At 46.2% G+C, this 16,305-nt stretch overlaps 1 protein-coding gene across 1 annotated transcript; it reads left to right on the top strand.

Moving 5' to 3' along the window:
- Window positions 1–5,348: 5,348 nt before the first annotated feature.
- On the top strand, window positions 5,349–12,964 carry LOC119647537 (serine protease 7-like). Its single transcript, XM_038048525.1, has 3 exons — window positions 5,349–5,959; window positions 12,082–12,752; window positions 12,870–12,964. Exons 1-3 carry the CDS (start codon window positions 5,349–5,351, stop codon window positions 12,962–12,964), a joined length of 1,377 nt encoding a protein of 458 aa, XP_037904453.1.
- The last annotated feature ends 3,341 nt before the right edge of the window (window positions 12,965–16,305 follow it).

Below are 16,305 nucleotides of genomic sequence, written 5' to 3'. Positions count from 1 at the left end.
AAATGTTGAACGTGGGTATAGAGCTGAAGGGGCGTAACTTCCATTCGCTGTTATAAAGAACGACCAGTTAGCATTTGCTTGAAGTTATCGCCCACAAAGTGTGCCTTTGCTTTGCGCGCAGGGTGTCCAACGTTGCTGTGGAGGATACTTGCCTTGTATTTTAATTGAGGGAACTGGAGGGGAGAGATGGTATATGAACGCATATAAGTATCTGCTAGAACACCTCCTCATTGTATTTGGGTGCCAAAAAATTGCTTATGCCTGGTACAATAAACAAGTCAACTTTTGCCATCATTGACCCGTAAAGGACCGCAATAAGCCCATATGTTAAAGTTGGAGATATCTACGACATGAAGCTTTCACTGAAGTCTGACTCAGGGTTTACCAGATTTCTTATGTTTTAACGAAAAACGCAATGCACAAAAAGTCCGAGAAAGCAATCGCTGGGAGACCTAGTAGTAATAGTACTTCTGCTTCCTGCTTTTCTCCCCTCTCAGATTATTTTATTTGCCCCATCGCCTCCTCTCCTTCCCTTCCCGTCCTTATGCTACAATTTTGTTTTGCACTACTGCACCCATCTCCTAGCCTTTCCTTTCCTTTCCTTAGACTGTCTTACTTCCTCTTCCTTCCTACTTTTTACTTCTCTGCTCTTCTTTCTTTCCTTATTCTTTCTTCAGTTTCAGAGGTACCGCCGGTCAAGAGCCGCTAATGCGAAGTCTGCGGTTAAGACGTCTGTCATCATACTGCAGCCGCCTCCACTGACAGGGTCAACCCCCCACTTTCGTCAAATATTGCGGAAGCAAATTCTCGCCTCCAGCAGCGGAAACCAGCTTACCCAGCTGATCCAACAATTATCAAGCCAATTTGTAGAGCTTAAAACGCAGTTACACTAATAGGAGACCCACCACGTGAATTCTTACGGACTAAACGTCGACGCTCTCATTCCCAACCGTGTTCACAGCCCAGGTCTGAAAATCTCGACCCCAGGTTACATGCTCTTACCACTGGAGATTTAATGCTGAAGCCACCAAATGCATAACTGGACTTCAAATCCACGGCTGGGAGGAGTCGCGGAATGGAAGAAAATTCCAAATTTCCACGACCTCCGGGTCGTAAAAATTGACAAAAATACAAAATCGTCGATTTATTGTGGACGATACCTCATTTAAACGGGGAAGCGGCCCAGATTCAGGAAACGCAAGAATTTTCACTCTACGATGCCGCAAGCGCAAGATATCGCGGAAAACCCACGGCTGGGAGGAATCGCGGAATCGAAAAAAATTCAAAATTTTCCCCAACCCCCGGGCCGTAAAAATCGACAAAAATGCAAAATAGTCGGATTTTTGTGGGCGGTACCTCGTTTGAACGGGGAGACGGCCCAGACTCAGGAAACGCAAGAATTTTCACTCTACGATGCCGCAAGCGCAAGATATCGCGCAAATTCCATGGCTGGAGGGACTGGCTAAAATCGAAGAAAATTCAAAGTTTCCACGCCCCCGAGTCGTAAAAATCGACAAAAACGCAAAATCGTCGGATTTCTGTGGGCGATACCTTGTTTGAACGAGGAGGCGGCCCAGATTCAGGAAACGCAAGAATTTTCACTCTAGGATACCACAAGCGCGAGATATCGCGGAAATTCGACGGCTGGGAAGACGAGGAGGTGGCCCAGATTCAGGAAACGCAAGAATTTTCGCTCTACGATGCCGCAAGCGCGGGATATCGCAGAAAATCCAGGGCTGGAGAGACTGACCAGCATCGAAGAAAATTCAAAATTTCCACGACCCCCGGGTCGTAAAAATCGACAAAAATGCAAAATCGTCGGATTTTTGTGGGCGGTACCTCGTTTGAACGGGGAGGCGGCCCAGACTCAGGAAACGCAAGAAATTGCACTCTACGATGCCACGAGCGCGAGATATCGCGGAAATTCGACGGCTGGGAAGACGAGGAGGTGGCCCAGATTCAGGAAACGCAAGAATTTTCACTCTACGATGCCGCAAGTGCAAGATATCGCGGAAAACCCACGGCTGGGAGAAGTGGCCGGAATCGAAGAAAATTCAAAACGTCCACGCCCCCGGGTCGTAAAAATTGACAAAAATGCAAAATCGTCGGATTTTTTAGGGCGGTACCTCGTTTGAACGCGGAGGCCACCCAGATTCAGGAAATGCAAGAATTTTCACTCTACGATGCCGCAAGCGCAAGATATCGCGGAAAACCCACGGCTGGGAGGAATCGCGGAATCGAAAAAAATTCAAAATTTTCCCCAACCCCCGGGCCGTAAAAATCGACAAAAATGCAAAATAGTCGGATTTTTGTGGGCGGTACCTCGTTTGAACGGGGAGACGGCCCAGACTCAGGAAACGCAAGAATTTTCACTCTACGATGCCGCAAGCGCAAGATATCGCGCAAATTCCACGGCTGGAGGGACTGGCTAAAATCGAAGAAAATTCAAAGTTTCCACGCCCCCGAGTCGTAAAAATCGACAAAAACGCAAAATCGTCGGATTTCTGTGGGCGATACATTGTTTGAACGAGGAGGCGGCCCAGATTCAGGAAACGCAAGAATTTTCACTCTACGATGCCGCATGCGCGAGATATCGCAGAAAATCCACGGCTGAAGGGACTTGCCAAAATCGAAGAAAATTCAAAATTTCCACGACCCCCGGGTCGTAAAAATCGACAAAAATGCAAAATCGTCGGATTTTTGTGGGCGGTACCTCGTTTGAACGGGGAGGCGGCCCAGACTCAGGAAACGCAAGAAATTGCACTCTACGATGCCACGAGCGCGAGATATCGCGGAAATTCGACGGCTGGGAAGACGAGGAGGTGGCCCAGATTCAGGAAACGCAAGAATTTTCACTCTACGATGCCGCAAGTGCAAGATATCGCGGAAAACCCACGGCTGGGAGAAGTGGCCGGAATCGAAGAAAATTCAAAACGTCCACGCCCCCGGGTCGTAAAAATTGACAAAAATGCAAAATCGTCGGATTTTTTAGGGCGGTACCTCGTTTGAACGCGGAGGCCACCCAGATTCAGGAAATGCAAGAATTTTCACTCTACGATGCCGCAAGCGCAAGATATCGCGGAAAACCCACGGCTGGGAGGAATCGCGGAATCGAAAAAAATTCAAAATTTTCCCCAACCCCCGGGCCGTAAAAATCGACAAAAATGCAAAATAGTCGGATTTTTGTGGGCGGTACCTCGTTTGAACGGGGAGACGGCCCAGACTCAGGAAACGCAAGAATTTTCACTCTACGATGCCGCAAGCGCAAGATATCGCGCAAATTCCACGGCTGGAGGGACTGGCTAAAATCGAAGAAAATTCAAAGTTTCCACGCCCCCGAGTCGTAAAAATCGACAAAAACGCAAAATCGTCGGATTTCTGTGGGCGATACATTGTTTGAACGAGGAGGCGGCCCAGATTCAGGAAACGCAAGAATTTTCACTCTACGATGCCGCATGCGCGAGATATCGCAGAAAATCCACGGCTGAAGGGACTTGCCAAAATCGAAGAAAATTCAAAATTTCCACGACCCCCGGGTCGTAAAAATCGACAAAAATGCAAAATCGTCGGATTTTTGTGGGCGGTACCTCGTTTGAACGGGGAGGCGGCCCAGACTCAGGAAACGCAAGAAATTGCACTCTACGATGCCACGAGCGCGAGATATCACGGAAAACCCACGGCTGGAGGGACTTGCCAAAATCGAAGAAAATTCAAAATTTCCACGACCCCCGGGTTGTAAAAATTGACATAAAAGCAAAATCGTCGGATTTTTGTGGGCGATACCTCGTTTGAACGGGGAGGCGGCCCAGATTCAGGAAACGCAAGAATTTTCACTCTACGATGCCGCGAGCGTAAGATATCACGGAAAATCAACGGCTGGGAGGACTGGCCCTGGCAAGTGACTGAACGCCTTTAAGGAAATTTTCCAGCTTTTGACTATCTATCAGGTAAGGCTGGTACCTTTCCTCTTTCTGATGCATGAATTGTCACGTAACCATGTTGATTTATGCCCTCTTTTCGCTATTCTTCCTCGGTTGTGGTCTTCACAATGTGCCGATGTTGTACCAGCCTACTTCCCCGTTCCTTTAAAAAGATGTCCTAACCATCGGTACTACCACAGGGAACTCTTTTTTGGGTAGGGAGGTGACATACGTTTACGCTCAAAATGCCGAAATCCTGTCTCGGACAGACTAACGGCTAAAACACCCCCTGAAGCGTCTAAGATTCTAACTCGGAACCGTTTGGCACATTACCTCAGGCCAGGCCTATTCAATATAGTAGCAAAACCCCTTGGCTTCAGGCTCTGCCTCCTTTTCGTCTTAAGGGTGCCTTGAGTATAACGTACCAACCGGCTCCAAGTGTCCTCACCCTGCAGAATGGCCTCAATTATGGTGTCCGGAGACGAAAGTCACCTTTTCATCGAAAGGTGTTGGCGATGAGGCCCCCCCAAAAAGAAAAAAGGTGTGACTGGCATCAGCCATCACGTCCTTCCAATAAATTCAATCGGGCAATTGTGATATTCCGATTGAGTAACCGTAGTAAGTTTGAGCAAGGACGTTGACCAGTGGCTATCGGGACTACCGACTGGGAGGTGTGAGTCGACTTGGTTCGGAAATAGCAAGGATCATTACCCTCCAGCAACTTTACCCTGTCTGTCCGAACCCGTTTGACTTCACAGGGAACTCTGCCCGGGATATGGGTGTAGCCATTACTGCCATGAAACTTCCACAAGCGGACCGACTGCAAATTACCGTGACGAGAACACTTACTCCAGGAGTTCTACTGAGCATATTCTCTCAGAGGGCCATCTCGATTCCCATGGTACCAGATTACCTTCGTTGGGACCTCGTTGCAAGAGCCGTTGCAGACTAGGGTTTGGTCCCTCCTCGAGTACGTCACAACGGCACTTCCCAAACGAATTGACCGGAGGATTCCTGCACAGCAAATAGATAGAAGAAGGGCAGATGAAATACACAGTTTAGTTCCCGAATAGAAGTGAATTGAAGGAGAACTCGGTTTTTAACAACCGACCAACAGAGAGCTTTCCAAATTAGATGGACAGTTTCCCAACCCCGAGTAGGAAATATCTAATTTATGTCTCAACAGTTAACACTAGATACTATAGTTCTGCCCCGCCATGTACTGTCATGGTGAAAACCTATAAAGCTCGAAAAACTTTGCAGTAGCCATGCGGCCAACTCAATCCGAATCTATTTAATCAAAACTGGCATATTCCGAGTCACTGAGAGTTTTAAAAAAATCGTTAAAGTATGGCGAAATTCTGGTTAATTTTAAAGTTTATTCTGTTGATCTCCTTTGCAAAACACGTATTCAGTGACATAAGGATAATGAACGGCACTGACGCGAAGCCTGGACAATTTCCATTCATGGTATCCTTGCAGATAAAAGACGAAAGAATCAACTATTGTGGGGGAGCTTTAATCGGAGCCCGATGGGTATTGACAGCTGCCCATTGTACGGGTATGATAGGGGAAAAGTCGGTTGTCATTGCTGGCACCGTGAATTGTGTCAACTTCGACGAAGGATACCAGGAGAGCAGAATTTTGTTTATCTATTTCCCCGGTGAGCTTCCTGATCCAGAGGATCAAAATGACCTCGCCCTTCTTCGAACCCGGAAGAAATTTGTTCAAACCGAATTCATCAAATTCTTGCGATACAAACATTGTAAGGTCTCGATAGGGAACAAGGTCCAGATAATGGGATGGGGTATCTATAATAAGGGAAGACCGGAGATTTTACAGTGGGCAAAGGCCACTGTGAATGATTTTAAAGTGTGTGGTTCTGAAGTTGAACAAGTTAGCAAAGAGGCCTACGTTTGCGTACGTGGGAACAGGAACATGTCCGTGCCACGGGCAGGCGACTCTGGAAGTCCTGGTATTTATAATGGAAGGATATTTGGGGTAGCTGCGGTGGGGCTTCTTTTGCCAGAATATGGAATGTACTACACCAGGACGTCCTTTCATCATGCATGGATTAAGAGAGTGTTGGAAGACCACTCATTGCACATAATGCGGGCTGACCGCTCTACACCAAGGGCCGACGTTCAAATATTATGTATTCCGTTTGCTGCCTTAGTATTATTGGAAGCCTTGCTTCAAACCGTGGGAAAAGGATACCTCTTAGGGAAGTTTTTATGACTATTTAATATTTTTAGCTTAGCTAAAAAGTAGGTGTTTCGAGAACAACCCGCTCAGTTGCCAAAACTGAAGGATTGTTTCCCTGAAACAACTAAATGCAAATATTTACTAAAAATTGTATTTAATAATTTATTGAGATTTTTTTTTTCCGATCCTGTATTTGCAATAAAAAAAGGACATGAGAAATGCTTGATTTTTCACGGAGGTGGTCAATACCTTATTTCAGCACCATCGACTTCTGCAAGTACCGGAGGAACTCATGTCGATGTCTTGAAAATGGGCTGCCTTTAAATGGTCGATGAATCGAATTGGTGGACCTCGGCGCAAAACCGGGATGTCTGGAGTTCCTTATTAAGGCAGGCCTAGACCGGATACCGGTTCTTGCGCTGTTGATGATGATAATGATGGAGTAGGCGCACGGTTTGCCACGGATGTCAATGATAGACATGCGGCTGTCAATCCGGCAAGTAACCTAATGTGGGCTTGCATTTTCAAATTGGGTTGACCAGCTTAAAAACATGGAAACAACATCAGAGACCTCTGAAATGGAATGCTTTCTAGGTCGTGACACACCTAAATGCTGGTGTAATCTTGAAAAACTGAGCGAAATGACGCAAGCCCGCCACGAGCGATTCGACTCTTTGTATTCCAACAGAGAGAAATATACCCCTGGGAGTCGGGATGAGGGTCGTTCCAAATAGCGTCACAGCTGGTGAGGCTTGAAAGTCTTCCTAGAAAACTGTTCAGAGGCTGAGGTGGAATATTGGTAGTAGTTCGGACCAAGTAGTGTCTACATTGCTTTCGATGGGAGGGTTCAGATTCAGTTATTGCCGAGGACCCTGGTTTGATGATAATCGCTGATTCAAACAGCGTACCTCCAACATAAGCGTGAGCGGGGAACCGAAGGCAGGGTAAGCAACATTGAATTCCCTGCACCGGCGACTGCTATATTATATCAATGTGAATATGGTCTATTCAGCACTGGATTATAGGCCGAGTAACGTTTCTCGAAGCTAAACAGTTTCCTGAAAAAGAAACCCATAGGACACCAAGTTTCACGGAGAAATTCCTGCTAGAGGAAACCACCGATGGCGGCAAACAAGGCTGCCATCGCGCCTGCGACTGATGTTGTACTGCTTCGAAGTGTAATTTCCGCTTGAGGGTCTAGACGAAGGTCCTTCTTATCCTTGGCGGATAATCCTCGTTCAGTGAAGTTAAGTTTCCAACAGCTCTCGGAACGCAGGGGCGGTTGAAATAAACCATCCCTAGACCTAGGCTTACCCGTTGACTGAACGATGATCAAACGATGCCCTGCTCCAGTAAATCAAGGAATTGCTTCATAGCTGTTTCAAGGCGTAGCCAAACAAACCTGCGCGAGTGCTTGATGATCGGGGGCCTCGTATGAATCTCGTGATTCACTCGAAGGTCCGGATGTGAGGTGGCTGTACTCAGTAGAGAGCAGATGTCCTCGAATTCTTCTTTGCGAGCCGCTTAACGACGCTCGAATTCTCCTGAAGGTATACCAACCTTCAAAATAGTAGAGACGCTATGAACAGAAGTAGCTTCTTTGGTGTCGTACAAGGTAAATTCAGGAAAAATTCCCATAACCTCTTATCCGGGGTGCCGATGGGGAGGCCGTGTTGACTCAAGAAGTCTGCTCCGATTACCGCTGATTGCAGATCTGCAATGGTGAACTCCCACAAGTACAGACATCGCAGGCCCAAATTCACTGTTATCGTATGTCTATCAATCTTAGGAAGCAAGTAGATAGCGGAACCTGATTCGATCAGGAACTTGATTCCATTATTGCGATGGAACACAAACAGCCAGTTTTTTGCGGAAGTAATAGTGCCAACCTTTGCCGCCTAAGTTGGCGACCTTAACAGTGTGCCAGATTGCAACTGTTTAAAAAAATAAAAAGGTTGAATTTTTGCGCATACGAGCGACGGAGGCGACTACCTGGCTATCAATCAACTATCTGGTGAGATATGTCAGGTGCGTTATGTTGAGCCGAAGCACTGTTAATTATCTCAGAGGGAGGAGGAACGGATAAGGGAGACTTTGGGCGCGTACCAACGGCAGAAACAGAAAACTCCGAGGAAACGGGCCATCTACGAATATTGCCTGCTTGTCGAAACTGAAAGCCTTGAGGACCTTGGGCAACTAACTCACATTGGCAGGTCTAGCTACTTCATCGTGGGACACCGTCGTGTCGTCGGTAATAGCCGATCCTGCGAGTGCGCATTTGTCTGAGTAGTTATGAAAACTTGCTGCCACCACGCTCCAATTCAGTGAGTAGCATATGTATTTGCCTGTCTGGCGAATCTGTGAGTCATCAGATGAGCATATATGCTGCTCTCTGAACGATGTTGAAGTCGAGAAAGAAGATGACCAAATCCTGAGTGTTTCCATCCCTATAATCCATTTAGCTATTTCAATGTGGATCTGCAATTCGAGCTCCCGAGAAAATTCGGGATCCGTGATGCTAAGGACACCCAAAATGTTAATCCCTTTTACAACCCTCAGGTCATGAACATTTCCAGTTTTCTCTGGTTCCCCGGAGGCTCCGCGATCGTAGATTTTCCTCGATATCTAACGCTTCTCACGTCGTAATGTCAAAGTCCTTGCAAACAACAATTCAACTTTATTGTAGGAACTCCTTAGGTGCTCTGAGGTGGCGGCCTAATCAAATCAAGTCACCGAGGAGAACTTCCATGCGATGACATCGGAAAACACTGTGTACACTTTGGCTTCCTGGCGGTGATATAGTAAGCGAATGCTCCAAAGCTTAATAAAGACCATCAGACCTGAGTCTGCACGAAAACTCAGCTGAAGTGGTTTTGGATCACGAAACATTTCCAGGAGTATATTAGTACCATGGAAAGTCCGCTTACACTGACCTAAAGCTGCGTTTTGTATGTTGACACCGTCTGCGCATTCGGTTAGTTTGTCGGCCTCATGGATATCAAAACTCTGCTCGGCTGGAGTGATTTTATCCTCTGCAATCCAGGACAGTTAGACCGTTTCCTGGAAAAGGAGCTCAGAGGGGGAATTCGTGCTCAAGGGAGGCCATGACGATGTTTAGTGCGTCTACCTTGAGGGCTAAAGTGGCGTTAGTCGACAGGAATGAGTTTGCCGTCGGACGCTGCTGATAAGGTGAGACTTTTTATCGTTGGCAGATAGTCCCTTGAACAGCTTGTTCAATAGGGCCAATATGTCACCGACGGGAGTAATTAAGCCATTCCCAGAAATCGTCAGAGTTCGAAAGCTGTCTCTGGCCTTGGAAAGGCCTGTAGTAAATCCTCGATGATAAGTAACGGATAGTGGCCCGAAGCCTGTATCCAAATGCCCACTGCTTTTTAGCGAGCTGGAACAGATTGACCCATTGACTGGACGATGGTCGAATAATGACCTTCTCCTGTAAATCACGAAATTGCTTCATGGCTGCTTTGAGGTGGAATCCGACAAGCCTGCGCGGCTGTTCGAAGATCGGGGTCCCTATTGCGGAAATCTCGTAATTTTCTGGAAAGCCCGGAAGCTGAAGAGGGGTTGCCTGCTGAAGAGTTGATGCGGATTTTTGGCGGACTGGTTCGTTTTGGCCTCGAACGCCCCCGCTGGCTCTGGTCGATGGCGTATGCGGCTGCCTGGCTTTCAATCGACTACTTTATCAAAGATATCACTTGAAGCGCTATTAATTTCTTTGCCACAGGGTTGACGTCTGCTGGGAAAACAGAGTGGCGCTGTTGACATATACAGACGGGGAAGATGGAGGACACGGAATAAACGAGCTCATCTTCCAATATTGTCTACTCATCGAGACTAGGGACTTTGAGCACTTTCAGCAATCCACTCACGTTTGAAGGCAGTAGGACCAGCCACTTCAGCTGTAGCACTTCGACGATGATTATCAATCCTATGAATGCGCGCATCTCTCTGAGGAGCTACAAGGGCTAACTATCCCCAAACTCTAATGCAGTCACTGTTTTACTGATTCTGTAGTACGGTCGAGTATCACCAGGAGGATTCAAAGGACCAACCACCTCCTGGACCGTATTCATTTCCAGCCAAACGCTCCCTCGGCCTTCAAGAACCACAACCCGGGGTTCAATTTCTAGAAAGGCAGAAAATTGCATTGCAATGACGCTTCAATCCCGACTTGAATTGCCTCTGCGACATTTATAGACGAGAACTGATTGAAGGAAATTGGGGCAATGCACTCATCCACGGTTCTTATGTACATCCCAAACTGGTTAACATGTGACGCGTATCGATCCTCGTCATTTTCTCCGGGGTCATCAGTATTAAATTGCAAAATGCTAGCCAAGAGTTTCGGAGAAAACGTCCAATCTCTACCAGACCAAAATCACGTGGCCGAGGAGAACCTCCATGTGGTGGCACCGGAAAACACTATACTCACTTTGGCTTGCAAGTCGTACTGCAGTAGACGAATGCTCCAAGTTTTAATAAGGGCATCAGACCGAGTCTGCACGAGAACTCATCTGAAGCTGGTTTAGGTCACGAAACCTTACCAGGGATATACTGGAACCATGAAACCCGAGATAGTCTCTGAATTCACATGGAGGAGAATTCCTAGTTCATGTCCTTTCAACACGGTTGTTGCAGTTGACCTCCCAGTGGAGGTTTTACAACGGTTGTGGCTACATCCAAATGGACAAAAACCTTCGGACCTTCGGAGGTCAAAACCGAAATTATGTCTTCTTGTTATCGATGACACGACGTTCTTCACGCTACCTTGTCCGGAAGATGTGGAGAAATTCAATGAACGAAGACATTTTTCCACAAACACCTCGAGTACATTAATGATATTTTTTTCTCTCTCACCGGGTCATGGACCTTGGCCAAATGGTTCTGGATTCGGAAAGAGAGGCAGGAAGACTTGAACTGAGTCTAGGGTCGGATTCTCAGACACGTATTCAAGTGGAAACCAATCAAATTGAGGAGTTTTGACGGACGAGCAGATGGTGTCGACTGGACCTCAGGTTCCTTCCAGTCAAGGATAAGTTCCTGTTCTCAGAGAGAAAACCACGTCCAGGCAAAGCGCCTTCGGGCAAAACAATGCTCCTGGACAAACTGCTTTGGACAAACTACCTTTGGTAAAACTAGCTCCGGGCGAAATGCTTCCGAGCAAACTGCCTTTGAGCGAACTGCCTTTGAGCAAACCGCCTCCGCTCAAACCACAATCTCTGGATTGTGTCAAAATTCAGGAAAAGGATTAGTGGGGGGGGACCAAGCGGCGGCCCAAAAGGCTCCGCCAGCAACGACTCGGTCTTCGTTTGCAACCAAGGCTATCGTAACCAATCGATGAGTCTTACATTGCGACACCTATTCATCCGGTTAAGATACCGATCAATTCGAACAGCTTATGAAGAAACCTTGCTGTAAGGGCCACATCCTCCCAAGGCATTAAGCTTCACTTTAGGTAGGTGCCCACCGTATAAACATTGCTGACTGGAATCGGTACAAAGCGGATGAAAAGGCTCTCTGATTAGCTCTTCCGGAATAACTTTAAAGCCGTAGCGGATCCTTGCCAAAGGACGTATCCAACAGCTGGGTTATCTACGTTTACAGGGCGAGAGGTACACAGAAAACTATCAGCACACGTATAGAGTTGCCACCAAGTACTGATGAAACTTGGTCGACTCTCCCAATATCCGCACTTCGACATTCCCTCGACCTCCAACCGGATGGTTCCTTTTTTGACCGGCTTTTTCTTTCGAGTTTCACCTACTAGGTATAATCTTCATGGCGTACGGCCTTACCATTTCCAATAAAGGACGAAAGCCCTAACAGGTTTTATCCCAGGAATACGGTTCAAAGCTACTTTGTTTAAGCTGCCAAATTTTAGCATTATTCAATTTTGCGAAGTCAGGACAAACATGTCAAAAATTTTGTTAAATTTTAGTGTCATTCTAATAGTTTGTTTCGGAGGAAGTAACATTCAAAGTTCAAGGATCATGAACGGCACGAAGGCATCATGTGGACAGTTTCCCTTCATCGTTAGTCTACAATCTCCTGACGAAAGGAAAAATCAATGCGGAGGAACACTAATCTCAGCAAACCATGTCCTTACAGCCAATCACTGCCTTCTAAGCGGAATTAATTCCCGAATTGTTGTAGCTGGCATCCTCAATTGTGTCGACTTTGACAAAGGATATCAAACGAGTAGAATAAAATCAATTTTTACTCCCGGACCATTTTCGAATGAAAAATGGATAAATGATATCGCGATCCTACTCACAGAGGAAAAATTCATTAAAACAAGGTTCATCCAATTCCTACCGTACGAGCTATGTCAGGTGTCAATAGGAGACGAGGTCCTTATTGCTGGATGGGGAACTTCGAATGAAGGAAAACCTAAGATTTTACAATGGGCAAATGCTGAAATAAATGAGTATGAAATTTGCGGATCTGACAAACCAAAAATGAACAAGGATGCATTACTTTGCGTACGAGGAAACGTTAAAATCTCGTCATCCCGACAGGACGATTCGGGAAGTCCAGGACTTTATGAAGGGAAAATATTTGGAGTCGTTTCTATGGGCATCCCTAGTCCTGAATATGGAGCTTATTACAGTAAATTATCTTATTACCATAACTGGATTGTCAGGACATTAAATACATGTAGCATAGGGCAAAGGTTTTTAGCTAACATTGTTCATTTTTACCTTTTAATATTATTTCTGTAAAAAGCTTTATTAACGACATGCATTAATAAAATGTCCTACGCCTTCCATTTCCATGTCCATTCCTCCTCAACATCTCACCAATATTCATCCAACATATAAACACTTATCCGACACAGTAACAACGTCTCTCAACTTAACTCAACTTAAGATCCTCCCGGAAACAAGATGTCATCAGCAATTAGCAACTCAACCCCACTCCTACGTTATGTAACAAAACCCTGGACCGCAGGATAGAATAACGCAAAATATAGCTTCCAGGAAGCCAACCTACCTCTCTTGGATACTGATACGTGACTCCCCTGAAGCCAAGCCTCCGTGTACCAAGGCCGTTGTAGGTGGTGATAGCCACAACTACGAGGCGACACTATTATTAACAAAATGACACCGACCTAGACTAAGGAGTCCAAAAACATCTCCCCCAATTCAGAGTATCATGCAAACCGTGCCCATTGGATAATTTGTAGTCGGGGGTAACTGACTCTTTGCGAACGGACCCTCACTGATACCTGATTGCCTCAATGAGTAAGTTTGTCCTTACCTCCAAACCCCGACAATCCTAGCAATGCTGAGAGGTAGGTGACTTCATCCAAAAAAGGAGAAGCTGGAAAGTCAAGCAGTGGAGCCAAGTACAACATTCGCCTACTACGAACAGCGCGATCGACAAAGGCCAAGCAGGGGCCAGTAAAAACACTTCTAAGATCAGTATATTAGACATCAGGAAGGAGGCATGCCTAAGTGACTCAGGTGTTAAATGGTATCTGCGCTACCTTAAAGAAGGCCTGGAACCAGAAAAGGTCCTTAAGAAGGCTCAAAACAGACCTAAGACTTCAACATCGAAGCCAAGAAAGTGGAGGGAGCGGGGATCAGTCCACAAGAGGGGAATACTACCAGAAAACCAAACTCGATCCCAAGGGGGGAGGGGAAGAATCCCGAGTAGGCTAGGGGCGAAGGCAGGAGCCAGGCAGCGCGCCATTAACTAGGCTAACGCGGTCAAAGACACTCGGCAAGCTATATTGCCGGAAACGTTTCCCCAGCAAATACTCACTCGTGAGAAATAGGAAATTATCGAAGACCTTGTCGTCAAGCATGTGCAAGGGGCGGAGTGTGAAGCTCGTGTTCACCGGCGTACGCTTTCAGTCAGGTCATATACTGGTGAGTTGCGCGAAGGAAGACACTGGGGTCTGGCTTAGGATCATAGTCCCTAAATCGCCAGAACAGAAAAGAGCAGAATTGCCGACGTGTACTGGGGATTATATACCAGAGGCAGACACCGGGATAGTGTATCTTTATAATGCCGCAGCGCTAGAAACGGAGTCCGTACGCGATTAAGGAAATCTTGAGAAGCAAGGTAAAAGGTCAAGGCAGGCTCCTCACTATCGGGGTAGATGACCGATCTCTGAAATAATCCTAAGTTGGTAATTGAACAACAAAACCGAAGAAAGATACTTTGGGTAAGACATCGACTGAAAAACTTGCTGAGATTCCCGAAGGAATTACGGATGCCATAGAGGTTGAAGGAGCAGGACCAAGACCAAAACAACAAAACCGAGGAAAGATACTTTGCGTAAGACATCGACTGAAAAACTTGCTGAGATCCCCGAAGGAATTGCGGAAGCCATAGAGGTTGAAGGAGCAGGACCAAGACCAAAACAACAAAACTGAGGAAAGATACTTTGGGTAAGACATCGACTGAAAAACTTGCTGAGATCCCCGAAGGAATTGCGGAAGCCATAGAGGTTGAAGGAGCAGGCCCAAGACCAAAACAACAAAACCGAGGAAAGATACTTTGCGTAAGACATCGACTGAAAAACTTGCTGAGATCCCCGAAGGAATCGCGGATGCCATAGAGGTTGAAGGAGTAAGAGAAGCTAAACGACGTAGACCTAGATCTACTGGGGCTCAAGGTAGGCAGCGATATGCGGAAAAGCGCCAAATCAGACGAGGGGGATGATACTCCAACAGTGGAGAAGAGCTCCAAACACTAATGTATGCAATGGTCAGCACTAAGATAGCCCCGGTAAAATTTCACCATGCAAGAATTGTATCTGTAGTAATTGCAAAACAAACTTAAGGGACAATATTGGAATGACTCAAGAACCGTTGGTGTACCGGTAGCAGATTCATGATCTGCAAGGAGGAAGTATACAGGTAATTTGGGACTCCTCATGTGAAAAACGTGCCAGATGAGCCCTTAATGTTGGATCACAGAATAATCAATTTTGACATTAAAAGCAACTCAAAAATAAGAAAGATAGTAAAAAATCCGTAAAGAACAGCTCAGGACTCCTATGCAAGGCACCTGAGTACTAACATGGTGATATCAGGAGAGAAACACTGGTGGAAGACGGCAACAAAGTGGTCGTTGGCGCATATGAAGCCATCTGTTCGGCTAAGACAATTAAGTTATCAAGGGATATACCCTTGTGGAACAGGAACCTAGCCATAATAAGAACAGAGTTCCGAAAACTCTTGAACCGGATAAAACAAACCGTAAAGTAGCGGAAGCAAAACGGAACAGCTTCAGGGAAAGATGAAGGGATCGAACAAACCACATGAACATTCTGACTATGCAAACGATAGCCAAAGATAGGGCAATCTTTTCTCCCTGTCTGGAGAAGGAAAATCGAGAATGAGGAGGGCAGAGTACATCTGCCTCTCAGAACTCATTTCTCGGGTAGCTACTCTACGGAGAAAGGCGACAATCTTCTGCTTGACACCCCAACAACGAACAGAAAGGAAAAAAATAACTGGAAACTGACAAAGGAGGTATGCTCGGAAGCTAGGGTATGGTAAGCAGTGGGAACCTTCAAACCACTGAAACCATCCGGAGTAGATAGCATTTTCCCAACACTACTCTCGAGAGGCATAGAAAGTATCTTAGGGTCTCTTCTGAGAGTGAGGAGTGAGTATATATACCAAGGACATGGAGGCGGACAAAAATGGTCTTCATTCTGAAAGCGGTTAAAATGTCCGGTTGACAGCAGCTCTTTGCCTCCAAAACTTCTCATGCTGAAAGCCGATATGGTCATTTGATTCTTCATTCCAAAGCAGTTACAGCTTAGCTAAGGAACTGCCCCAATATTGGTAAGGAAAGCCTTGCCATAGGAAAAGTTGGTGGACAATCAATTCAGAGTCTTCACATCCTCCGAACCGAGAGATATTTCATAGAACCAGAGAGAGTGGAGAGAAGGATGAAGGACTTTGGCATTCAGAATTTCTCTCGCCGTCAGCAGAATTTCTGTGGAAGAGGGAGGAGGCAAAGACGACAGAAATTGGAGTGGGTCTAGTAACAGCAAGATATCGCCGCAGGGAGGCATAAAGATTGCTAAGGAGGCAGAATCCAGCGGGTCTTTCCTCCCCCCTCCCCCTTTTTTATATTTTTGAGGATCTCTTTTGGGTGGAGACCCTAATTTTCTCTCATCGCAAAACGAGCTCCTTTG

The sequence above is a fragment of the Hermetia illucens genome, chromosome 2 (assembly GCF_905115235.1).
Source record: "Hermetia illucens chromosome 2, iHerIll2.2.curated.20191125, whole genome shotgun sequence".
Taxonomy (NCBI): domain Eukaryota; kingdom Metazoa; phylum Arthropoda; class Insecta; order Diptera; family Stratiomyidae; genus Hermetia; species Hermetia illucens.
Note: the sequence above shows the minus strand (reverse complement) of the source record. Positions and strands in the feature narration are given on the sequence as shown.

Coding starts and splice junctions, on each gene's coding strand:
- LOC119647537 (XM_038048525.1), top strand. CDS start 5,349: ATGAACGGCACTGACGCGAAGCCTGGACAATTTCCATTCATGGTATCC. Junction 5,960..12,081: donor CTTTTGCCAGAATATGGAAT/GTACTACACCAG, acceptor GTTAAATTTTAG/TGTCATTCTAATAGTTTGTT. Junction 12,753..12,869: donor TGAATATGGAGCTTATTACA/GTAAATTATCTT, acceptor TTCTGTAAAAAG/CTTTATTAACGACATGCATT.